The sequence below is a fragment of the Heterocephalus glaber genome, unplaced genomic scaffold (genome assembly GCF_053883595.1).
Source record: "Heterocephalus glaber isolate CG9 unplaced genomic scaffold, H.glaber_assembly_v1.0 deba00001600, whole genome shotgun sequence".
Taxonomy (NCBI): Eukaryota; Metazoa; Chordata; class Mammalia; order Rodentia; family Bathyergidae; genus Heterocephalus; species Heterocephalus glaber.
The window spans coordinates 30,433,144-30,460,039 of NW_028258372.1; the positions used below are offsets into that span (position 1 = coordinate 30,433,144).

The window sequence follows — 26,896 nt, forward strand, 5'->3', positions numbered from 1 at the left end:
TTATTAACTCAGTATTTACTAATAGTAGACTATGTGCCAAATAATGTGTAAGGTACCCGGATCTGACATGAGGTCTATAGTCCTTTGGTTTTGTAGGAAGACACAGTAAGTAAAAGGCTAAGAAATACTGAGTGTTCTGATAATGGTTATGAATAGAGTGTGTGGGACAAACAATAGTAGTCAGTTCTTTATAGTACCTATGTTCAGTTCTCTTTAGTACCTGTGCTTAGGGTGAGGTTCAGGGAGACATTAAGGGGTGAGGACATTCGTGGGGCATAGTTTCTCTAAATAGTTGCAAAATGGAAATGACCATGGTATAGGAAATGACCACCTGTAGCACTCTGTCACATGTAACAAAACTGGAGGCAGGTCGAGAAATTTGGTTATGTCATCCACAAAGTTACCTTTCCTTTCTCCTGATATAGCATGAGGAATTGAAAAAATATGGGACTCTCGGGGTGTTCGATTAAGGTACACAGGCCGTGGTGTATTTATTTCAACTTTTTCACACCGCAAGGACGCCAGTGAGCCTCTGAGCGCCACTTAAAAAGTCAGACAGTCCGAGAGCGTTGTACTCCGCACCTTCTGGGGTTTTCCGCAAACGCAGCTTTCCCATCTACAACTTGTAGCCCTTTGCGATTAGTGGGAGAAGCCAAGATGGAAAAAGTTGTCTTCAAAGGAAAGGAGCGAGAAGATACCATACTTATATGTTGTTGATTCGCTAGACGCTTTCACCTTATTCCTTTATTTAATTCCATTTTCAACATTAACCGCTGGATGCTTCGAGAAGGTATGAAACTAGACTAAGGTTCAACAGCCGCTAACACACATCGGCGCCAAAACTGTCCGACGGGCTTGGTCTTTGGCACTCTGCAAATCCGCCTAAAAGCAAAGCAAAACAAAATTAAAACCCTAAACCCCAAACGCGAAGCCCCGCTCTCCTAAAAGGGCCTCTCCAGATTGCCAAGACAGACAGCTCTCTGGGACCTGTGGGTCCGGGGTAGACGGAAAGCTACCGCCAGCTCCGCAGATACCGCCGAGATACGTCCCGGCCAGAGCTGCAACCCGAGGCCGGGGGAAGCCGGCGCGCCCTGGGGACGGAAACGTCCGCCGCCGCCTGCCTCTGCCGAGCGCGCGCGGCGAATCCCCGGGTACGTGTTCCCCGCGTGCGTGCTCCCGACGCGCGCGCCTGACGATGTTTCCCGAGCGCGCGCCTTACGTGGGCGCGGTGCCGTGGGCCCCGCGTTTCGGGGAGTCGGCTCCGCGCCGAGTGGGGACTGGGAGGGGCATTTTCCCCGGCGCTCGCGGCTCCCCCTGGCGGCGGCCGTGCCGCGCTGGCGGCGAGCAGTCAGGCGTTCTCCGCGGACAGCCGGCGGTGGGGCCTTGCCTCCTAGCGCGGGGTCCTCGGCGGCCTGGGCGGCTACTGCCCCTGCTGCTGTCGTAGGCGAGGACGGCTGTTAGTGGTGCGGCTGTTGGTTCGCGGCGGCGGCGGCGGCGGCAGCGGCGGCGGCGGAGGAGGAAGAGGGCGAGGCAACGGGGCCAGAAGGAGGCAGGCGCGGCGGCGGCGGCGCCCGGGGCCGGCGGCGGCGAGGGGGGAGAAGATGGCGGATGTGCTCAGCGTCCTGCGACAGTACAACATCCAGAAGAAGGAGATTGTGGTGAAGGGAGACGAAGTGATCTTCGGGGAGTTCTCCTGGCCCAAGAATGTGAAGACCAACTATGTAGTTTGGGGGTGAGTCCAGGGTGGTTTCGGCCTAAGGGTGTCAGGGCAGAGTTGGGCGCCCCTGGGCGACCTCTTTCTTAACCCCTCCCCCGGTTTCCCCTGGGGATGAGGGAAAACTGGGTGCTCTGGGAAAAAGTTTTTCTCCAGAAGTTGCACTTTTAGGGTGAGAAGGGAAGAGGCGGATCTGCGTCTGTAGCAGTCAATCCCTTTAAGTCTTTGAGAAGCCGGAGGTAAAGGTGGCATGGGAATTTGGCTTTACCAGTTCATTTTTACGGGCGTGTATTGAGTGCCAGCGACGCTGGTGCACTGTACCTGAATATAGGTGCACAAAGGAGCATACCGAGTGGTGCTGGAGGCATCTTTTTGTATTTACTTTTTGCTCTCTCCTGCCATGTGTTGTAACTGCCTCCCCTGGCCCTGGCACCTTCTGGTCAATTTCTTCTCTTTTCCTAATGGGGAAGATGTTATTCCTTAAGAAGAGAGAAAGGACTAGACTTCCTGAAGCCAGTACCGACCGGAAAGAGATTCGTTGGATTTGGAATTTAGCACTGTCGTGTTAAGAAGTGAAAGCTGCAGTTTCTTAGGCAAAAAGTTACTGGTGGAATCGAGTGAGCTTTATGGGTCTTAAGAAATTGATGTGTGTGCTTTTGGAAAGTGCTTTTTAAAAGAAATGTTTTGAAATATTGATCCACGTGGAGTTTTGTGATTTAAGTCATTCTGGAAAACATCTAGATAGGTTTAATAATCATTTAGGGCCTTAATAATGCCACTGTCATTGGTGATTTATTTAAATAATTAGAACCTCGGGCCAGAACTTTGCTACTCATTTTGTTTTATTGAATGGAATGAGGTTTGTGAAGAGTCGATGAAAAACTGGGATATTTTAGGGGTTTTTTTCCTTGTAACTTAATTTGCTTTATGAAATGTTGATTAAATGACATTTTGGGTTTCCTCATGTTTTCCTCTTTCAAAGAAATTGCATAGACTGAATTATATTGACTGAATTCCTAACTGATGTTTTTCTGTAAAAATTGGTTAGAGTACTCAAGGTGTAGGGTGGTTTGATCTAAGAAATAGAAGAATTCCTAAGATCCTGGTTTCTGCCTCAAAACAGGTTAACTTAGTCTGAATAGAAGAGCTATAACAGATGACTTGATGTGACATGCTTTCAAGCTTGTAAGAAGAGAACAGTTACTTCTAGTTGGGGCTATTTAGGGAAGGTTCCATAGAAGTATGTTTGACATGTTTGCACCCTAAAGAGTTTTCTTGAATAAATGAATAAGCGTTAAAGAATGGCTAAGAATTCTGTGAGTGAAATGGTGAATTAGGCTTCCAAGATAAGGGAACTGTGTACCTGAGGGCAGGGAAGCTAGAAAGAACATATTTTGACAGTTCATTTTAGCCACTGGAAGAAGGAATGCTTAGAATAAATTGCAAATTTTTTCAACAGTGAATCACATTGAGGGATTATTTTCACTTGGAATGTGTGTGTGTGTGCATGGATAACTATATATATAAAACATTAAACAATACTTTTTGTGTGTATAGCATTCTGTTACTTTTCTGCTTTTTTTGTATATTGTAAGTAAAAACCTGGCTTGATATAGTTTGTTTTTGAAACAGGGTCTTGCTGTGTAGTTCAGGTTGGCCTTGAATTCATTGTGTAGCCCAGGCTGTCTTCAAACTTGCGGTGATCCTCCAGCCTCAGCCTCTCAGGTGCTGGAATTTTTTTGTTGTCGTTGTTTTGCTTTGTTTTTTGAGACAGGGTCTTGTTATGTAATTCAGACTGGCCTTGAACTCACTGTGTAGCCCAGGCTGGCTTTGAACTCGCAGTGATCCTCCTGCCTCAGCCTCTTAATTGCTGGGATTACTGGCGTGTGCCACCATGTCCAACCAAGTGCCACCACACCCAACAAACCCTACAATAGTTGTATTGAATTTCTTTGTACCATACTTGATGTGATTTGTGGTTTTAAATACATTGATTTTAGGGGAAAATGGTAATAGATGCTGGAAAAGTAGATTTGGGGCTCATTATAGTGAGTGGTAGTTACATGAATTCAAATAATGCATAGGAATTATGGTAAGTAGTTGCAGGGGGAAGGAAGGGATTGAACACTAAGTAACCTGTGTTTGCATTAGAGAGTTTGTACCCTTTAGGATACATTGTTTTATTACAGGTAGAATTGTGTCTCCATTTGGCTTCCTTGATCTAATTAGAGGGATGTTATAAGAATCATAACTGTGTAGTGGTGCACCCCTGTAATCCCAGCACTTTGGGAAGCTGACACAGGATCCCAAGTTTGAGCCTAGTTTGAGCAATTTAGTGAGCCACATTTTAGTGAGCAATTTGCACTGAGCCACATCCTCAATCCCTTGTTCTGCTTTTTATTTTTCTTTTTGACACAGGGATTGAGGATGTGGGTCAGTACAAACATCCTAGGTTCAGTTCCCTCTATTGACTTCTAAAATTCATTGTGTTCACTTGAAAGAATGGTGTTAAGGATGTTCAGTGGTATTGTCTTTGTTAGAAAGAACCACAGGGTAAACTTTCTCTAAGTTCTGTAATGATGGTAATTGTATTTACCTCAAGCAGATTGATTGTTTTAAAGATCTCTTCAATCTGTAACTGGTTAGGTTTCTTCCTTAATTGAAAAAGCCCAGAGCCTAATTTGGGCCTAATTCTAAAAAGTGTATAGAGTACTTTAGAGTATGAATTTGTGTGCTTTTCCTATTTCTTGCATTTTGTTGTTGTTTTCTTTTTTGCCCTAATAACAGCCCACTTAATATTAGACTTTATCCTTTATGAACCTATTAAGTACATTGTTGAATAGCCAAGTGGATGTAGGTAGGTGAATGCATCTAATTAAGCCCAAGAATTGAATTCAAAGTGTGAACAAAATCTTGCCTGTATTTCAGGACTGGAAAGGAAGGGCAGCCCAGAGAGTACTACACATTGGATTCCATCTTATTTCTGCTTAATAATGTGCACCTTTCTCATCCTGTTTATGTCCGACGGGCAGCTGTAAGTAGAACTCATTTTAATATTTTAAAAATTTTGTTGATACTGTTTGACATGGATAACTTCTCTCATGGGTTTAAAATGTATGGATGTCTCGAGGAGGGTCAAAATTAGGCTACTCTGTGATTTATACAAATTTTTTAAATCTGTTTATAACTGTGGAACCCACTCCCCCTTAAAATTTTTTTTTTTTTGGGGGGGGGTGTACCAGGGATCAAACTTGGGCCCTTGCGCTTGCACAGCAGGTGGTGAAACCACTGAGCTAAATCCCTGGCCCATCCCCCTTAAATTTTGAGTGAGGGTCTCCCAATTGTCCAAACTGGCCTTGAACTTGAGATCCTCCTGCCTCAGCCCCCTAAGTATCTGGGAATACTCAAATATTACCACTATGCTTAGCTACAGTGAAAGTTTTAAAGGCATTTATAAAGATCTTTTAAAAAAAAATACAAGGCTGTGAATGGAGTTTTATTTTTTAGAACTCTATTTGAATCTCAGGAAAACTTTCTTTTTGTCATAAGAATTGATATCTATACAGTACATACCTTTTTAGAATTGACTGTAATAAATCTGAGTTATATTCATACCATCTTGATTGTTTTCAGTTTTGCCTGCTTTCTCAGTATTTGAAAGTTTATTGCTCATGGTGAGATTCTTCCATCTGTAGAGAAACAGAATATATTTATTGAGTAAATAGGATTCAGGGTTTTTTGGGTGTCATCACTGTTTTACATTGTAATTTACCATAAATGCCCAGATAAAATGCTCCTAAAGGATGATGATGTTTAATTTTTTCAAATGACGCCCTCAATTTCTTTTGGTAGAGCTGGACATAAAAATTTTAGGGGGAAATAATGAAATAATCAAATATCTGTTTTTAGTAATTTTTGTTTTAACTTATAAATACCTAGTTTATTGAGCTATACTAACTTGTAAATACTTTTTCTTATAGTTTTTTAAAGTTTTTTCTCAAATTTTTCACGTTCATCACTTTATCATCACTAGTTATTTTTTGAGTTATTTAACACGGTGGCTCAGTTGGATTAAGGTGTCCGAAATTCACTTTTATAGCCTTTCTAGTCAAGGTTACCAGTTTATGTGAGGTGTCTTTTAAATAGTGTCTCGTCACTGAAAATAGTTGAAAGAGTATTCCACCTTCTAATGGGCTTTGTTATATTCCATGTAGACTAGTTTAAAGTAACCTACAAGGACACACACAAAAACAACTTTGGGGCTTTTAAACTTAGAAGAAATGAAAATTAGGCTTGACTTTTTAAAAAATGAAAAGATTAATTTTTAAGTGGTTGTGGGTTTGGCAGTGCACACCTGTAATCCCAGCACTGGGAGGCTGAAGCTGGAGGAATCCTGAAAGTTTGAGTCCAGCCTGGACAGCTTAGCGACTTAATGGGACCCTATTTCAAAATAAAAAAGAGCTGGGGATGTAGCTCAGTGCAAAGGCCCTGGGTTCAATCCCTAGTTCCTCCAAAAAAAGAAACACACGTATGTATGTATACATATATACTTACATAGAAAGACACAGATAAAGTTCAAGGAAGTCATCAAGGAGTAAGTGTAGAATGTTGGTATAGGGAAATGTAATCAGTATTTATGATAAGACAATTGACCAGTGATAGGGTTCTTACTCACTGTTGCTCATATAAGATGACAAAGGATTTGAACTATATTAATCCCTTGGCTACCAGTTTTCCTTGCACTCTGTTTGCGTTAGAAAAATGACATGGAAAATAGTAATAATGACAGGATTCATTGAATTCATGGTCCAAAAGATGATGTGGTACCCAAAGTATACAGTTTTATTTGTTTTGCGCACAACTTTACAACTTGCTAATGTAGATAATTAAAGGAAAATTTATCTATTTCCCTAAAATGGATGTTTTTTCAGATTTAATTTTTTTAATCTTTCCCCCCTGCTTACAGAATTTATATTGGATAAAAAGAAATATGTAATATAAAAGGTAGACAGTTGCCATTAACATTTTCATGTATAATCTGTAATTTTTCTCATGCCTAAACAATGTACCATGTACCTATTGTTAATTACTGAATTTAGTTTTAGTGACTACTTCAGTTTATTTGGTAGAGTTTAAGTGGAATATTTTGAAAAGGGCTTATTTGTGTGTGAGAAAAGAAAGCACTGTGGAGGCATTGTATAAAGTGGGACAGCAATAGGACTGAAAAGGTACTGGTCTCATATATGCAAACCATCATGAGTATAATTAAAAAATAATGAAAAGGAATAAAATCATTGCTTTCTTTCTAGTAATTATCTTTAATACATCTTCCTGCAATTTCAAAAATAAAATTAACATGTTAGCTGAAAAAATTTTTAAGCCTAACATTTTTTACAAATGTGATTTTCAGGTACATATTACCAAGATATGTTGGAATTCAGATTATGTGTTTATCGAGTTTAACATAGTTGTTACCCATTTAATATCTAATATTTTTCTTTTTTAAAAAATTTTGGCTTCAGACTGAAAATATTATTGTGGTCAGAAGACCTGACCGGAAAGACCTACTAGGATATCTCAACGGTGAAGCCTGTGAGTACTTTCTACATTGCGCTCACTCTACTCACTTTGTAACCCAGGCTGGCCTTGATTTCAAGATCCTCCCTCCCCAGTCTCCCAGGTGCTAGTTACAGGTGTGTGCCACCATCCTGGTCCACTCTCAAATAGACATTGTTTTGTGTTTTTGTTTTGCTTTTTTTTTCTACAAAATGAAAAACAGGAAGAGAATTTATATTCCCACTAAAAATTTACCTGATATACAGCTGTGTCTGTACATTCTTTTTTCTAGATACGTCAATGCTGTCTGTTCCTAAGGCTATTTACCCCTTCCTTTATGTGGTTTTCACACTTTCAAAGACTTTGCCTCCTTCCATTGTTGTTTCTCATTTGCCTAATCAGTCTTCTCCCTTCTTCTGCATCATTATCTTTTAGAGTACATACTGTGAGATATTTCTTCTTTGAAAAATGCTTTTGATTCCACATTCCTGATGTCTACTGCTCCATTTGTCTTCTGCATTCTGCTATTATTACAAAATTCTTTGCAAGAGTTGGTGTGATATTACTGCTTCTTTTTTGCCCATGATTCTTGAAGCTTGCTCCATTCTGAATTTTCATCCTCATTGTCTTATTAAAATTACTCTTTGTAAGGTCAGCAGTAACTTAAAGATTATTACATTCTTTGGTCTCTCTTACCTTCCCTGACTTGTCAACAATATTTACTACTGTTGACCACTCCTTTCTCCATGTCACTCTTAGCTCTCATCTCTCATAATCTACCTGCCAGCCTATGCTGAAAGTTCTGTGACTTAACTTTTCTTTTTTCTCTTCTAATCCTAAATCTGTAGGTTACTTTTTCTAGTTTTATGCTTTAAATATCACATGTATTCCAATGAATTCAAAATATGAGTGATCCTTGAACACATGGGTTTGATCTGCTTAGGTCCACTGATAAGTAGATTTTTTTTTTTCTCGTTTGGAGATTTGTGACAGTCTGAAAAACTGACAGATGAACTGCATTGCCTAGAAATATTGAAAAAAATTAAGAAAAAATACATTGTGAGTGCATAAAATATATGTAAACAGTCCATTTTATCACTTACCACCATAAGATATGAACACGTCTGTTTCAGAAAGTTTAAAATTTATCAGACCTTTTTATTTTTATTTTATTTATTTATTTTTTTGGTACTGGGGATTGAACTCAGGACCTTGTGCTTGTGAGCCAGGCCCAGTGCCACTGAGCTAAATCCCCGGCCCAAAATTTATCAAAACTTAACAGAACATTGATAGTGCTATTCACAGTTGAAAGAAAACTAAAGATGTAGCATTAAATTATAACTTCATAAAATTAACTGTGGTTTGTAGTAATTTCATAGCTACCTCCTGTTGCTATTGTGGTGAGCCCAGGGGTTGCAAATATCTGTTTAAAATGCTGTGTAATGAGGCCAGGGATTTAGCTCAGTGGTACCATGCCTGTCTCGGAAGTGCAATGTCCAGAGTTCGATCCCTGGTACCAAAAACAAAACAAAACAAAATGCTGTATAATGATAGTCATGTCTTCGTGAGCAGATCATAAAGTAAATCTGCATATTGTAAATTGCATTTGTAGTAAATTATATATTGTGGTAGAATATGTTCTCATGGTTCTTTTGTGGTTTTCACCAGAATATATAACACGTGTATAAAATATGTGTTAATTGACCATGTTATTTGCAAGGCTTCCAGTAAACAACAGGCCATTTGTGGTTAAGTTTTTTGGGGTCCAAGTTACATGTGGATTTTCAACTTGGGAAGGTAGTCTCATAACCCTATGTTGGTTAAGGGCCAGTTGTGTTTATGCTTTCTTCTTAAGCTCCACATTAATAAATTGACTATCATTTTCATTTGGATCTTAATAGTCACCTGAAATTTAATATAAAATAGAATGCCCAATTCACTCCTTCCTTCCCACCCCCCACACAAAACAAACATTTTGTGTCTCTTCTTTCATCTTAGTAGTGAGTGATGGTAATCTATGCCATTGGTTAGGAATTCTCACATCTCACATCCATTCCATAAGCTGGTCCTTTCCTTTATTTTTAAAACTACTACAACTTCTTTACCTTTCTATTGCGAACTGTTTCATACTGCCTCTTTATACTATTGTATAGCTTCCTTTCGGGTTCCGGCTCTTTATTTAATACAGGATGGTCTGTGCTTAGCAGTTAAGACTGTTTTTGAAAGGGCACATAAACTTGACTGTGTCACTCTTGTGTTCAAGGCTATTTGTGGCTTCCTTTCACTTAGAATAAAGCTTATGCTGACCTCCATGATCTTGCATCTGCCTAGATCTCTGGCACCTTATCTTCTACCAACTGTCCTTTGCTCACATCAGTCTCATTGATCTTTTATCTGCTCTAATCTTGGAGCCTTTACAGTTATTGATCTGTCTGATACTGCTTCTCTACATTGTCACCAGGCTTATCTCTTTACTGTCTTGTTCAGATCTGTGGTCAAATGCTGTTCCAAATATTCTGTTAAAGACTGCTCTGACCATTCTACCTAAATTATAAAATAAATTGGCACATGCCTGTAATCCTAGCTACTTGGGAGGCAGGAGGATTGCAGGTGTGGCTAGCTTGGGCAATTTAGCAAAACCCTGTCTCAAAATTTAGAAAAAGGAAAGGGGAGAGGATGGAGGTGTGGCTCAGTCAATCCAGTGCTTGTCCTAGTGTATGCTCTAGGTGCTAGGGTCAGTCACCAGCACCACAAAAAACAAACAAACCAACAAACAAACAAAAAACCTATCTTAATCCATATAGTTATCTGTACTTGTATAGATATACTGTATCTCCCATTCCTTCCCTCTGTCTCCCCTTCTGTGTACATTGCCATCCTAATTTATTTTTCAATAAATCTCATACATTCACCTGAAGTTTCATATTTATTTACTTACATATTATCTCTTTTCTCCACTAGAGGGTAAATCTTTGTTGTATTGTTAACCCCCCAGCATTTAGAACAGTGGTACATAGTAGGTCCTTAACTGGATAAATGAATAATTATTAATTTGCTGTCTTACAGAGTACAAATACCTAAATTGGTATAATAGAACGGTTTGGTCTTACCTTCCCTGGAGTGGAATTTATTCTGAAGTCATTAATATCTGTGTTGCCACATTCTGCCCTATGGTTTTAAGCACTAAGATTGATTTACATAGGGAGTCTGGTGCATAATGGGAAAGTCATTATCAGGACTGCTTTCTTCTTGTGCTGTCTTCATTCAGCAATTGCTTATTGAATGCTTATTCTTGCAGGCATTATTCTGGGTGTTGTACAAACTGTAAAATCCCCATCCTTCACATGCTTATTCTCATGAAAAGGATTAAGGAGAGATCCCAATTCTGCAAAGGGTATGAAGTTGGGAAGGATAGGAGAAGGCTATTATTTTATATTTGAATCCAAGCAAATGTAATTCTTTGGAGCACCATTTCTTCAGCTTTTAAAATGTGAGGACTATATGGTAGACTTGTTAAAAATAAGTTTTGTTTGTTTTACTTTAAAAGATCTGGTATAGGATCTAGGATTCTTTAGTCTAAACACCTTAAGTGAGCCTGATGAGTAGGCTAATTTTGGGAGGAGTACTTTAGAGTTTTTTTTTTTCTTTTTAGATTCCAAGAAAGTTGCTCTTTATCCATCCATGCTATTTTATGTAGTTTGTATAGGATTAGTAAATTTAATCAAGTATATTGCTTTGGTAATTTGAAAAAGTTGTTAGTTTAATAAAAAAATGGAACAGATGTTAAGCTCTTGTTTTTAGACATGCCATAATAGCATACACACGTTAGCCTTTGACCCAGTTGATATGTTTAACATGATCTCGGTAAAAAGACAGTTTTTCTTGAGAACTAGAAATAGACAAGGTAAATTTAAAGTTCATTTGGTAAACATAATTGTTGTAATACTTTAGAAGAACAATGAAGAGAGACTAATGTTTCTAAAGCTTAGAATTTAAAGCTCTGGGGCCGGGGATTTAGCTCAGTAGTTCTGCCATCTGCCTTGCAAGCGCAAGGACCCGAGTTCGATCCCTGGTACAAAAAAAAAAAAAGAATTTAAAGCTCTGATAATTTTAAAACTTTTATCTGTCAGATTAGAATTATACATGTGAATTAAACCTATGAGGAAAGAGACATGTCAAATCACTGGGAGAAAAGTGATTTATTCAGTTAATAGTTTAATAAAAGCATAAGAAACAAGTACTACATGATAAACTGGGAAAAAATATTTAACTCATAGGAAAAGGGCCAATCTCACTGATGTAGAAAAGATGACAGTCATATGTAAATTTGCGTTTCATTTATAATAAATTACACAAACAATACAAAGAACATTTTTTAAAGACTTGTCAGTTTGATAATATGAGGAAACATTCTGTATTGTTATAGTGTCAGTTGGTACAACCCTTATTGGAAAAATTGACAGTCTTGTATCATTACAAATATGGCTCAGAAATCATACATGTGGAAGTTTATCCCAGTGGTATAGTTGAAAATGTATGAAGTGACATACATACTAATTTCTTTGTCATTACATTCTTTGTAATGACAAAAGACTGTCAGAATTAAACTGCTCAACAATGGAAAACTAGTTAAAGTATAATCTATAAAATAGCATATGTCATAATTATAAAGAAAGAGTTAAGGACATGTTCCACATACTAATGGGGAAGAATATGTGTAAATAATATGGTAAGGTAAGCAAAAAAAGTGAGATTCAGAACATTGTATTAGTATGCTACTTTTTATGTTTAAAAAAAGTAAAACTAAAAGTATAGTTATATTTATTGTATCTAGAGAAACAAACTTTAGAAGGATATACAGGACACTTAACTTGTTTACACAGCGTGGTAGGAATTAGGTAGATGGTGACAGGCATACCTCTTTTTAATAGTTTTAAATATTTTGAACCATTCAAAAATGGAATAATTTAAATGATAATTGAAGTTTTTATCATTTGTGAGTAACTAAAAGTTGTATGTTCCATATGAATTTTAACTTAAAAATGTGCCCTCACATATATATGTTTATGTGTATATACTTATCTTTTTATAGATATACTTATTTATATGCCAGTGTTGTGTTGTTGGATTATTCTTTGAAGTGACCAGTTAATTTCAGTCATATCATCTCAGTAATTTGTAAGCTAAATGGTCAAAAATAGTCTTCTCACAGACTTTCTAATAGAATCTTTTAATAAAATTACAGAACTGCTTTAAAACTTATTTTTTACTACAGAAATCTTCATACAGAAGTAAAAAATATAACAAAGCTGGAGCATTTTACTTGTGATAATATCCGATATATTTGTTCAACTATTGATTGATTTGCTTATATGAATCTTTTCAAATTTTCAGCAACATCGGCAAGTATAGACAGAAGTGCCCCCCTAGAAATAGGTCTTCAGAGATCTACTCAAGGTATGCCTTGTTACATGTTTATTTTGAACTTTCAGAAACTCATCCCAAAACTGTACATTTATTTATCCTCTTTTTCTTCTAGTCAAGCGAGCTGCAGACGAAGTTTTAGCAGAAGCTAAGAAACCACGTATTGAGGTAATAGAGCTTTATTTTATTTTAAAAATTTATTTATTTATTTATTTTTGGTACTGATGATCTAACCTAAGACTACGTGCTTGCCAGGTAGGCGTGGTGCCACTGAGCTACATCCCTGGCCCAATAGAGCTTTATTTTAAAGATGATTTATGTTACTTGAGAAACTGGGATTGTATATTAATAATTCTTTGTAGTAATTCTAGGCACTTTTCTTTCTGGAATTTTTTGTGGTAAAAGGAAAAGTTGATTACTAAGTAGCTTGAGCTATAGTGTTAGCTGTCATGTACACAAGCTTTGTCAAACCATTTTATTTTTATTGTTTGTATATTTTTGATGAAAGTAATAGACTAGTTCAAGGTTCAGAAAACTTTTTCTGTAAATGATCAGATAGCAGATGATTTAGATTTCCTGGGCTGTACACTCTATTGCATCTACTGCATTCTGCTGTGTAATGTGGAAGCAATCATAGATGACACATAAATGAACAGATATATTTGTGTTCCTGTACAGTTTCGCAAAATGATGGTAGGCCAGAATTGGCCTTTGGGTTGAAGTTTGCTTATCCCTAGAATATGGTAATATACAATTTGCTTTATTTTTCAGAGCTTGGAACATGAAGTGCTTATAATATGTAGATATTTCTTAAAATATTGACATAATGGGTTCTGGATTTCTTGCTGTATTTTAGCTAGCAAGAAGAATATTAGTGGTTAATAAGGATAGTTTGTGTGAAACGAAAGCTACATAAGAAATACAGTTATCACCTGGGTGTGGTAGCACATACTGGTAATCCCAGCACTTGGGAGGCTGAGGCAGGAGGATTGAGAGTTTGAGACCAGCTGAATATAGCCAGTTCAAGGTCAGCCTGGACTATGTAGTGAGACACTGTCTTTCAAAAAACAAATTTAGTTGCCTTTAGAGAGCTACTGAGCAACATGGTGGCTCTTGTTAGTAACAATGTATTCTGTTGTAGAATTGAGTGTTCTCACAAAATATAAGTATGTGACGATATTTACAATTGGTAATACATAAATTAGTTCCCTGAGCCCTGCAACAATGTATACAAACTTTAAAACAACATTCATAATACATAATTTTGGTCAATTTAAAAAAATGCATTGACCTTTGGAAAGAAAACTTGTTGATTAGCTGGTAGAATGAATAAGATAGTAAACCTTAGAAATTTTAATTCCATGATTGTGATACTACTTATGTAAATTGGTAACAAGACCCGTATCAGGTACATATATATAGACTCCCCTGAAAATGGAGGCATACTTAAAATCTGACACATGATGAAACTGGTCATATATCAATTAATAGTAAGGAAATAACACTTGCCTTCATCAAAAGTATTATTAACAGTGCTAGAAACCATTAATTTTTTTTTTTTTTTTTTTGCTGCCAGTAATTGAACTTGGGACCTTGTACTTGCGATGCAGGCCATAGAACCACTGAGCTAAATCCCTTGCCCAACCATTAATTTTTTTATTTCGGACTAATATCAGAATCAAATAGTTATATGTGGATACTTTTTGTGTGCATATAAACAGCGAAGCATCCACAATTAAGGTTAAGAGAGATAATTCTTGAAGGGATGGGGTTAGTTGGTAATTATGTACAGTGGACTCAGAGACAAAATTAGATGGTACAATAATGTAATTTTAATTAAGTACATGCAGAGACATGAACTTGAAACTTTTTAAGTAGGGACAATGATGATAAATGGCTCATTGTTATTGCTATGTAGTAGATGATATTCTAAGTGTGTGTATTAACTCTTGTAATAGCCATCACCAGTTCTTGAAGTTGGCAATACTAGGCTTAGCATCTGTGAGTAAACAGAGGCTCCATAAAAAAGAAGTTGCTTGCTGAGGCTTGCATAGCCACAATTGGAACCAAGGAAATATAGCTCTTAGCCATTTCACTGTATAGAGCACCAATTTTTGTGGCAGTAAAACTGAAATATTCACGAATTCTCCCTTTATGAAAGGAGATTGTGGCACACTATTGGGAAAGTGAGTGAACTTAGGGATACCATTTATTAAGAAAAATTTGAACATCAAAGTCTGATTTTTTTTTAATTCAATGTGTTAGACTCAATTGCTGAGATTCTAGTAACTTGAAAAAATCATTAGGAGGTAGCATAAAATTCTTTGCAGATCATTTATAGAGTACACTGAATTATATAAACAGTTATATTACCCAAGCAGTTTGATTTCAGCATACGTATATTGAGGGACCAAAAGGCACTATCTAGGAGAAGGAAACCTTGATGGGAGGATTTTTGATTTGATCAAAATATAGACTGTATTGTCTTTAAAATTAGCAGTTTCTTAAGGAACTTGAGTATTACACATTTGTTACACATGGAAAAAATTTAATATATTTGCTGAAGTATCCTTCTGATCATTTCAGCTGAAGAATCTGTTTCAGGAAGTTTAAATGATAGATTTTTGTTAAGGTGTGAGTTGGAGCCCAATATCTTTTTTTTTTTTTGTACCGGGGATTGAACTCAGGACCTTGTGCTTGCAAAGCAGGTGGCGGACCCACTGAGCTAAAATGCCCAACCTGGAGCCCAGTGTCTTTTTTTTTTTTTGGTACCGGGGATCAAACTCAGGTCCTTGCAAGCCCAGTATCTTTTTGAATCTCTCGAGCATGTTGCTGCTTTTTATATAGTTTAATATTTTATTAGCCATTAACACTGACTGGTCCTTTTTTTATTTGTTGAATACAGGCATTGAACTAGTTCAGAGTTACAGTTTTGTTTTTAAGCAGCCACACGTCACACATCTTTCAAACTAAGTTTTACTTGCCATCCTATTATAAATAAATAATACAGATGAAAGTTAAGGTTTTAGGTTGACTATCACATAAGATCTTGAAGTAATGAAGGAGTCACTTTGCAGGAAACTTTCTAATGTTCTAAGGAACACGCTTTCAAAGTCATTAAAATTTTCCTTCTGGTGTTCTGATTTATGTTGTTGAATTTGGGACGTGTAACAACAGATGGAAAAAAAATCTAGATCTATGAAGAAATTTTTGACTGATGAATGCATCCCATAGAATTTAGTTAATAAGCTTTCTCAAAGAGAAAGGTTTTGTTGTGTGATACCTTTTTGAAAACAGATATGTGTGTGTTTGTGTGTGTGTGTGTGTGTGTGTGTGTGTGTGTGTATAGTGAGGAGAACAACATCATTGTAGAAATAAGTACTAAACAAGCTTTTACAGATGGTCCTGGGCAATTTTTACACTGATGTTGCAAAAGCAGTATGTATGTGTTAGGAGGAAATGTACCACTTTCAGTACAGTATTCAATAAATTGCAAGAGATGTCCAACATTGTATAGTAGAATGGGATTTATGTTAGATTATTTTGCCCACCTGTGGGTTAATGTATGTATTCTCAGCACAGTAAATTAAGGCTGAGTTATAGTATTTGGCGGGTTAGGTGTGTTAAACACAGTTTTTGCTTACAACATTTTTAGTTTATGATGGGTTTATCAGATTATTACTGCATCACAAATTGAGGAGCATCTGTAGTTAGTTCCAGTCTTAAATGATCTAATATATACTTACTATTTTTATCTTTGTGTAACTAAAAGTAATATTAATTTTGATCTAAGTATAATAATGCTTGGTGCAGTGTATAAGTAGGAATTTTGATGAGAAGTTATGTGTAGTTATTTTTCTTTCTAAATGTTAAATAAAAATTTAAAATACTCACTAACTAGTAATTATTTCCAGGATGAAGAGTGTGTGCGCCTTGATAAAGAGAGATTGGCTGCCCGATTGGAGGGTCATAAAGAAGGGATTGTACAGACTGAACAGATTAGGTAAGAATTTCTTCAGCAGAAAGTAGATGGTTTAGGTATATATACACGTTTATGGAAAATGGATTATTAAAATTCTATCTACATTTACATTTACCTCTTTGATTTGTTACATGCTTTGGTTCACTAAATTAAAAGGAATGTAGTTGTCCTTTAGTATTTGTGAGGGATAAAGGTTTCATAAAACCACAGATGTTCAAGACATTTATGTAAAATGGTATGGTATTTGCATATAACCTATCCACATCCTCCTTTTATGTTAAATCATCTCTATATTTCTTATCTTTAATATAATATAAATATTATATAATGGTTATTATATTGCATTGTTTGGGGAGTAATGAAAAAAATCTGTACATGTTCAATACAGACAACATTTTTTTTCCCAAATATTTTTATCTAATGTTGTTTCTAATGCTGATCTCTTGGAGGGCTATCTGTATGTGTAGTCATTTGCTGTGATAGGGGAGTTTGGAAGCCATTATACTTATTTTGCATTCTGGAAAGCTACCTTCTTGATTATGTTACCACATTTGTGTTTGTCTTTAAAAATTACTTCATAATTTAAGCCACTCATTTTATCATGGTAACCTTTTGATTTATAGCAGAGGTCAGCAAACTTTTTCTGGAATGTGCAACATATAGTTCACTCTCTTTATCCCTGCATTTGTGGCTTCAACCAATCTTAGATTGAAAATGTTTGAAAAAAATTAGGTCTGTCCTGAACAAGTATGACTTTCTTTCTTGTCGTTATTCCTAAACAATACAATATAACAACTTACAGCATTTGTGTCATGTCAGGTGTTATAAGTAGAGATGATTTAAAGCACGTGGGATGACATGAGCAGGTTATATGCAAATACTGTGCCATTTTATATAAGGAATTTGAGCATCTGTGGATATTAGTATCTTTAGGGAGTCCTGGAAATAATCTTCTGTAGTGTTGAGGGACAGATGTATCAATATTTTGGCTTTGCAAGTAATGTGGTTTCTTTTGGAACTACTTAACTCTTTTGTGGTGGGGAAAGAGGCCATAAATGACACATAAATGCATGGGTATAACTGGATTGTCCTGTGGTCCTAGTTTGCTGATGCCCGAATTTTAATATAATTAAACTCATTTCATAATACTTTCCTTGGCACAGTGTGATCTTTGTGAAAGTTTTATCCAAACTTAACACCTCAGTGCAGATTTTTTTTTTGAGGGGGCCTACCTGGGATCAAACTCAGGACTTTGCACTTGCGAGGCAGGTGGCAGAACCACTGAGCTAAATCCCCGGCCCCTCTGCAGATTTTTGTGAGTCTTTGTATGTAGTGCTGGGGAGTGAACCCAGGGCCTTGTGTATGTTAGGCAAGTTCTCAACCACTGAGCTATACACTAGCCCCAGTGCATATTTTAAAAAACTTTATTGAGGTATAGTTGACATAATAAACTTTGCATATTTAAAACATACAAATTTATAAGTATTCACCTGTGTTTATATATTTGAACCCATTATCATAATCAAGAAATGAACATAATATCACCCCTCCCCCCAATTTCTTGGATTTTTTTTTTTTTTTTGGTACTGGGGATCGAACTCAGGACCTTGCGCTTGCGAGGCAGGCAGACGAACCACTGAGCTAAATCCCCGGCCCTTGGATAGTTTTTTAATCCCTCACCTATTCCAGCATTCTGCTTTTTCTAGGCAACCAGTGATCTGTTGTTACTATAGATGTTTGTTTTTTTCAGAGTTGTATGTAAGTGAAACTGTTCAGTATTGTGTGCATGTGGTTTCTTTCAGTATAATTGTTTTGAGATCATTGTGTTGTTGGATGTATCAGTAATTCATTCCTTTTGATATGAGTACTCTTTCATTGTGTGCATGAACCACAGTTTGTTTACCTAGTCACCTGTTAATAGACATTTTACTTGTTACCAGCTTTTGGTTACAGCTAAAACTGCCATGAACATTTCAGTACACGATTTTGCATTGGCATTTGTCTTTCCTTGGGTAAATACCTGAGAGGAACAATGGCATCATATGGTAGTGTAGATTTAACCTTTTAAGAAACTACCATACTGTTTTCCACAGTAATTGTATTATTTTACATTTCTGTCATTAGTATGTAAGTATTTTCACATCCTTGGCAATAGTTGATATGACCAGGCTTTCCAATTTTAGCAATTTTAACAATGCGATGCTATCTCATTGTGGTTTAATCATGCAGTTTCCTCATTATTAATGCTGTTGTTAAGCATCTTTTCACATGCTTAATTTGCCTATTGTTCTTTGTGACGTCTCTTCAACTTTTTAAAACTTTTTTATTATTGAATTTTTAAAGGTTATATATTCTGGATACAAGTTGTTTTTTTTTTAAATCAACGTTTTGCAGATATTTTTCCCTGCCCATGGCACTCCTTTTTATTGAAGAGTAGAAAATTTTTTTTTTTGGTGCCAGGGATCAAACTCAGGTCCTTGCATTTGTGCAGCAGGCGACGAAACCACTGAGCTAAATCCCCGGCCTGAAGAGTAGAAGATTTTAATTTTTTTTAAGTATAATTTATCATTGTTACTTTTATGTGAATTTTGCTTTTGGTGTCGTATCTAGGAAATCTTTGCTTAAACAAGGGTCACAAAGATTGTGTCCTATATTTTCTTCATAACTCTTATTTATGAAATAATATTTAGTCCATTTTCTTAATTCTTCCTAAGTTTTGGATTTTATATTTAAGTCTGTGATATACTTTCAGTTAATTTTTTTGTATAGGGTGTGATTAATCAAAGTTCATTTATTTTTTATGAGATGGGGCTGAAGTTTAATTTTCTTTTGTTTTGGTACCGGGCATTGAACTCGGGACCTTGCACTTGTGAGGCAGGTGGTGGAACCACTGATCTAAATCCCCGGGCCTGAAGGTTAATTTTGTGCATATGGATGTGTAATTGTTTTAGCACAGTTTGTTCTCCACTGAAATGTCTTTGTACCTTTGTAAAATGTCAGTTGTCATATACATGTTTAGGTTTGTTTCTGGACCTGTTCAGTCCCATTCATCTGTTTGTCCTTTTGTCAGTAGCACACTGTTTTAAATGTTGTATCTTTATATGTCTTGATGTTATGAGATATTAGTTGTCCAACTTTATTCTTCTGTTTGAAGGGTATTTTTGTTATTTTGGGTTCTTTGTATTTTCATGTGTATTTTGAAATTAACCTGTCAGTTTCTACACAAAAGCTTGCTAAGATTTTGATTGACATTGAATTAAATTTATAGACCAATTTGGAGAGAACTGACATCTTAATAATGTTGAGCCTTTTCAATATTTCAAGCTATTTCTCAATTAATAGATGCTTAGTCCTTTAATTTCTCACAGAAGTGTTTTGTAATTTCAGTGTATAGGTGTTACATACTTTTTTGTTAGTGGTATTTTTAAAAAAATGTCAATTCCTGATTGTTGCCATTATAGAAATAGCTGTGTTTTAGGTACTACTCTTTTATCCTGTGATCATTAAAAACATTGATTAGTTCTTGCATTCTTTTTGTAGCTTTCTTTGTATTTCCTACACATATAACCATGTTTTCTGCACATAAGTAACATCTTTCCAAACTTGATGCCTTTTAATTCTTACTTATTGGATAGATTCTCTAATGTTTACTAGAAGATGTGATATTATGTATTCTTTTCTTGTTTCTGTTTTTAGGGGATAACATTCAGTCTTTAATCACAAAGCATGATGGTAGCTTATATATTTTTGTAGATTCTTTCAGCAGGTTAAGAAAATTTCCTTTTTAGTGTGCTGAGAGGTTTTTAAGAAAATTTATCAAAAATGAATGTTGGATATTACTATTTTTTCCCTAGTTTTTATTTTTCATCAATATGGTGAATTTTTGAAAGTTTACATTCCATAGATAAACTTTTTGTTTTATTAGTTCTGTATTGTTGCATAAAAATTAATAAAAAACATAGAAGCTTAAAGAATACACATTTTTTTTTAGAACTTCTGTGGCTCAGGTTGGCATCCTGGCCTAGGCAGTTTCTCTTGCCTCACAGGCTCTTACAAAGATACAATAAGGGGTGGCCAGGAATGTGGTTTCAGCATTCTTACTTAGGGAAGGATCTGCTTCCCAGCTCACCGGTGTGTCTGTGACTTCTTTTCCTTGTTTTCTTTTTTATGAAATCCGTGCTTTTTCCCCTCTGGCTACTTTAAAATTTTTTTTCTGTTGCTTTTTTTGGGGTGGGTTATACTGCGGACTTTTGCACTGACCTGGATCCATAGCACTTAAACATTTTTAAAAAAATTTTGAGATGGGGCCTTGCTAAGTCAGGAGTTACCCAGGCTGTATCCTCCCACCTCAATGTCCCAGAGTGCTGGGATTACAGGTGTGTGCCACCCCTCAGGTTCTGTTGCTTGTTTTGAGCCATTTAATTATGGAATAGCCTTGGGGAAGTTTTCAGTTGTTTCTTGTGCTTGGGGTACTTTGAATTTCATTGGAGAATTTTTTTCGTTAGATTTAGAAAATTCAAAGGCATTGTTCCTAATTTCTTTCTGATTCCCTCTTTATGGATGCTAGTTGCTCAAATTGCACAAAAAATTGTACAGTAGGACACAGGTTCTTTTTTTTTCCTTGGATTTTTAAAATTTCATTTTTAATTTTTTTATTATAAATATTAACTCATATTCATTGTAGAAATTAATGGTTTTCACTGTCATTTCCATAGATATATTCATTGAGCTTTAATCATATCCGTTTTCCCTACTTCCCTCTCTCCCTTCCCTTTGTCCCCCTTCCTGGTTGTCCTCTCTCCCTTCCCTACTAGTCTTCTGCTTTCAGGTCATCTTTTTCATATTTCTTTTTCAGTTTTGACATATGAGAGAGAACATGTATTGTTTGTCTTTCTGTGTCTAATTTTAACACAATGACCTGCAGTTCCATCCGTTTTCCTGCAGGTGACAAGATTTCATCTTTATGGCTGAATAATACTCCATTGCATATATATAACATAATTCATCATACAGTCATCTGTTGACTGGCACGTAGGCTAATTCTATAACTTGACTGTTTTGAGTAGTACTATAATAAAGTTATGCAGTTATAATAAAGTTATGCAGTAGTACTATAATAAAGTTATGCAGTATTATAATAAAGTTATAATAAAGTTATGCACCTAGGCTAATTCTATAACTTGACTGTTTTGAGTAGTACTATAATAAAGTTATGCAGGTATCTCTCTAGTAAGGTTGCTTCATTTTCTTTATGTATATACCTAGATATGGTGTAGCTGGATCTTATTTTTAGTTCTTTGAGGAGCTTCTGTACTGTTTTCTGTAGTGGCTGTGTTAGTTTACGTTCCCCCAACAGTATATAAAAGTACCTTTTTCTCCATGTACTCACCAGCATTTTTTTCTTTCAATAATGTTTAGATTGTGGTGAGATGGAATCTCAGTGTAGTTTTGACTTGCATTTCCCTTATGGTTAAAGATTTTGAAACATTTTTTCATATTCGTACTGCTGCTTTTGATATGTGTCTGTTCAGGCCATTTGCCCATTAATTGCTTGGAATACTTTATCTTTCCTTAAAACTTTTATTTTTGGTACTAGGGGTCAAACTCAGGACCTTGTGCTTGCAAGGCAGGCGGCAGAACCACTGAGCTAAATCCCCGGCCCTTGTTGAAACTTTTTTTGAGTTCTTTATATATTCTAGATATTAATCCTCTGTTAGGTGAATATTTGACAAAGATTTTCTTCACTTTGTTCCTTGCTTATTTTACTTTGCTGTGCAGAAGCTTTTAATTTTTTTTTTTTTTTGAGACAAGATTTCACTATGTAGCTTGAACTCACTATGTAGCTCAGGCTGATCTTGAACTCAAAGCAGTCCTCCTGCTTCAGCCTCCTGAGTGCTGGGATTACAGGCATGTGCTACCGTGCCTGGCGAAGCTTTATAATTTGATGTAATCTCATTTGTCAATTCTTGCTTTTATTTCTTAAGCTATTTGAGTTTTATTCAGTAAATTGTTGCCTTTGCCCATGGCTTAAAGTGTTTCCCTTACATTTTTCTCTAGTATTTTTAAAGTTTCAGGTTTTACATTAAGGCCTTTGATCCTTATAAGGTGAGAGGTAGGGATCTAATTTCAGTCCTTTGTGTATGGATATACAGCTTTCCCAGCACCACATATTTTAAAGAGGCTGTCTTTTTTTCCAATGTATGTTTTTGGCACCTTTGTCAGGACCAAATGGCTGTCCTCTCTCTCTTAAAAGTGGTCTACAATGTTTGGAGATTTTTGTTTTTGTCTCCCCCTCCCACCCCAGTAATAGGGTTTGAACACAGAATGCTGAGCTATATCCTCAGCCTTCTTTATTTCTTTTTTATTTTGTTTTTTTTTTTCATTAAGTTTATTGCTACATTTTAGGTATACAATACAGTTACATTCATTATTGGGACCTTGTACCTTTGTATGATGGATCTTGGTTCTTATAGTTCCCCATTCCCCTGCCCTCCCTTCACCCCCTCCTCCCTTCCCTATTTACAAAGACCTTGTTTCCATTTTTTTCCTTTTCTTGTATTTTTTCTTTTTACTTCTCTTGCCCCTACCTCTCCCACTTCCCCTACTCCTTTAGACCTTTTCTTCGTATTTCATAATAACAATTACACATTTTGATCCTTATTTACACTTTTAGTTCTTCACACCAGAGAAACTATTCAAGTATTTACACCTGTGTCCTGTTTATTTCACTTGCTGTGCATCCACTTAGCTATAAATGTCTCTAGTTTCTCGTTCTTTACGGCTGAGTAGTACTCTATTTTATAGAAAAAACCACATCTTCTTTATCCAGTCTCCAGTTGATGGGCACTTGGGCTGTTTCCAAGTTTTAGCTATTACAAACCGTGCCACCATAAACATGGGTGCACATATATTGCTGTGGTATGATTCTTTTAATTCTTTTGGAAAGATACCCAGCAGAGGTATAGCTGAGTCAAATGGGACTTCTAATCGTAGTTGTTTGAGGTATCTCCATATTGCTTTCCACAGTGGTTGTACCAGTTTGCACTCCCACCAACAATTGAAGAAGGGTTCCTTTCTCCTCACAACCCCATCAGCATTTGTTGTTAGATGATTTCTTGAGAGCAGCCATTCTTTCTGGGGTGAGGTGGAATCTCAGTGTTGTTTTCATTTGCATCTCTCGAATAACCAGTGATGTTGAACATTTTTTCATATGTTTATTTGCTGGTTTTACTTCTTTGTCTGAGAAATGTCTGTTCATTTCAGATGCCCATTTTTGAATTGGCATTTTATAATGGGGGGGTCTGATTTTTTTGAGATTTTTATATATTCTAAATAGACCTTTGTCTGAGAAACAGCTGGTAAAAATTTTTTCCCACATTGTAGGTTGTCTCTTAGCTCTGTTAGTGGTTTCTCTTGCAGTTCAGAAGCTTTTTAGTAAGATGAGATCCCAATTGCTGATTCTTTGTGCTAGTTCCTGTGCTACTGAGGATTTGTTCATAGTTTTTTCCTATGCCAGTGTCTTCAAGAGTTCTACTTAACTTATCTTCCAACAAGTTTAGTGTTTCTGTTTTAGAATTTAGATCGTTAATCCACTTCAATTTTAATTTAGTGCATGGTGAAAGATAGGGGCCTAGTTTTAATCTTTGGCACGTTGAAATCCAGTTTATCCAACACCATTTATTGAAGGGGCTGTCTTTCCTCTAGTGAGGATGGTTGGCTCCTTTGTTAAAGATGAGGTGGCTGAGTATGTCTGGAGTTGTTTCTGCATCTTCTAATCTATACCACTGATCCTTGGGTTTGTTTCTTTGCCAGTACCATGATCTTTTTATCGCAGTAGCTTTGTAGTATAGTTTCAAGTTGGGGATTGTGATACCTCCTGCTCTGTCTCTGTTACCTAGAATTGCTTTTGCTATTCTAGGTCTCTTCTGGTTCCAGATGAACTTTTGGATTGTTTTCTCTAAATCTGTGAAATATACTGTTGCGATTTCAATCAGGATTGCATTGAATCTGTATAACAGCTTTAGAAGTATGGTTATTTTCACTATATTGGTTGTTCCTACCCAGAAACAAGGGGTGTCTTTCCATTTTCTTATATCCTCTTCTATCTCTTTTTTCAAAATGTTGTAGTTCTCAGTGTAGAGGTCTTTGCTTCCTTTGTTAGATTGATTCCTAGAGATTTCATTTTTTTGGATGCTATTGTGAAAGGGATTGTTTCCCTAATTTCTGTCTCAGTGAGACTGTTATTTGTGTACAAGAAGACTATTGATTTTTGAGTGTTTACCTTATATCCAGCTACTCTACTGTATCTGTCAATTATGTCTAGAAGTCTTTTGGCAGAGTTTTTTTGCTCTTCAATGTACAGTATCATATCGTCAGCAAATAATGACAGTTTAACTTCTTCCTTTCCTATCTTTATTCCTTTTATTTCTTTCTGTTGTCTAATTGCTGTGGCTAATATTTCCAGAACTATATTGAACAGGAATGGTGATAGTGGGAATCCTTGTTCTGTTTCTTTTTTATTTTGACCCAAAGTCTTGCTGAGTTACTCAGGTTGGCCTTAAACTTGTGTCCCAGCCCCCTGAGTAGCTGGGATTACAGGCAGACACCACTATGCCCAGTTGCATGTCTGTTTTTATGCCATCACCATGCTGTTTTGGGAAATAGAGTATATTTTCAAATCGAATATTGGGATGCCTCCAGCGTTATTGGTTTTACTCAGGATTGCTTTGGCCTTTTGGGGTCTTTTGTGTTTATAGATTTTAGGATTGGCTTTTCTAGGTTTGTGAAAAATGTGATTGCTGTTTTGGTGGGGATTGTAGTGAATCTATAGATTGCTTTCAGTAATATGGTTATTTTAATGATATTCTCCAAGTCCATGAGCATGGGAGGTCTTCCCATCTTTTTAGTGTCTTCAGTTTCTTTCTTCACTGTTGTGTAACATTCGTTGTAGAAGTCCTTTGCCTCCTTGGTTAGGTTATTGTTAGGTATTTTCTTTTGTTTTCTGGTTATTGTGAATGGGGTGTTTTCATGTTTTCTTTTTTAACAAGTTCATTATTGGTGTATAGAGAAGCTACTGAGTTTCATTTTTATTTGTTTTTGGTGGTACTGAATTGAACCCAGAGCTTCAGACATGCTCAGCAAGACTTCTGCCACCAAGCTACATCTCAGAAAAGCTATGGTTTTTATATATGTATTGATTTTATATCCTATTGCTTTGCTGAACTTATTTGTAATTGTCTATTGGGAGAATCTTTAGGGTTTTCTGAGTATACGGTCATACCATCTGCAAACCACTTTCTTATTGATATTCCTTTTAGTTTTTTCTCCTACCTGATTGTTCCAACTAAAATTTCAAGTTTTGAGTGCTGTATTTTAATAATAGTGATGAAAGTGGACAACTTTGTCTTGCTCCTGATTTTAGAGGAAATGTCCTCAATTTTTTTCCATTCAGTATGATACTGGCTCTGTGTTTGTGATATATAGCCTTATTATGTTGAGGTGTGATCCTTCTATACTTACGTTCTTGAGGGCTTCTATCATGAAAGGATGTTGAATTTTATCAGAGGCCCTTTCTGTGTCTTTTGAGATGATCGTGTGACTTTTATTACTGATTCTATTTATGTGCTATTACATTTATTGGTTTGCATTCTTTGCAAAAGCATTCCTGGAATGAAACCAAGTTGATTACGATATGCAGTCTTTTTAATGAGATGCTAAATTCAAATTGCAAGTCTTCTATTGAAGATTTCTGCATCTTTGTTCATCAAGGATATTGATCTGTAGTTGTCTTTATATGTTGGTACTCACTGAGTTTTAGTAGCAGTGTAATATAGACTTTGTAGAATGAGTTTGGAAGGGTTCCCTTCTTATTTTGTGGTCTAGTTTGAGGTGCAGTGGTATTTAAAGGTCTGGTAGAATTCAACAGTGAATCTGTCTGTTTCTGTGATTTTCTTTGTCGGGAAACCTTTTTATACCTGCTTCAGTCTCTTTGCTTGTTATTGATCTATTTAGGTTTTTTTTATATCCTATTGTTTCATTTTTTATAGGTCATAGCATTTAGAAATTATACCATTTCTTCTAGATTTTCCAGTTTATTGGTATATAATTTTTCAAAATATTTCCTGATGATTCTGTAGATTTCAGTAGTATGTTACAGTATCCTGCCTGTAATTTAAAAAATTTGGTTCTCCTCTTTTTTTCTTGCTTTGGCTAAGAGTTTG

General features: G+C 36.2%; 1 protein-coding gene and 1 long non-coding RNA gene across 3 annotated transcripts in view; one reads left to right on the forward strand and one right to left on the reverse strand.

The window, feature by feature from the left end:
* Nucleotides 1-461: 461 nt before the first annotated feature.
* Nucleotides 462-1,323, reverse strand: LOC147823156 (uncharacterized). 2 transcript variants are annotated; one of them, XR_015444198.1, is made up of 2 exons: nt 1,220-1,323; nt 462-882 (listed from the first exon to the last, which is right to left on the reverse strand). It is a non-coding gene; the product is annotated as an uncharacterized LOC147823156 (long non-coding RNA). The 2 variants fall into 2 exon arrangements; XR_015444197.1 differs by lacking the exon at nt 1,220-1,323 and adding an exon at nt 988-1,203.
* A 248-nt stretch (nt 1,324-1,571) lies between these two features.
* Nucleotides 1,572-26,896, forward strand: part of Cdc73 (cell division cycle 73) — a 160,436-nt gene continuing 135,111 nt past the window's right edge. Inside the window, exons 1-6 of the mRNA XM_004862760.4 lie at nt 1,572-1,732; nt 4,643-4,748; nt 7,237-7,306; nt 12,665-12,727; nt 12,810-12,862; nt 16,609-16,697. Coding sequence (XP_004862817.1) covers nt 1,602-1,732; nt 4,643-4,748; nt 7,237-7,306; nt 12,665-12,727; nt 12,810-12,862; nt 16,609-16,697 — 512 coding nt within the window. The 5' untranslated portion in view covers nt 1,572-1,601. The remainder of the gene's footprint in view (nt 1,733-4,642; nt 4,749-7,236; nt 7,307-12,664; nt 12,728-12,809; nt 12,863-16,608; nt 16,698-26,896) is intronic.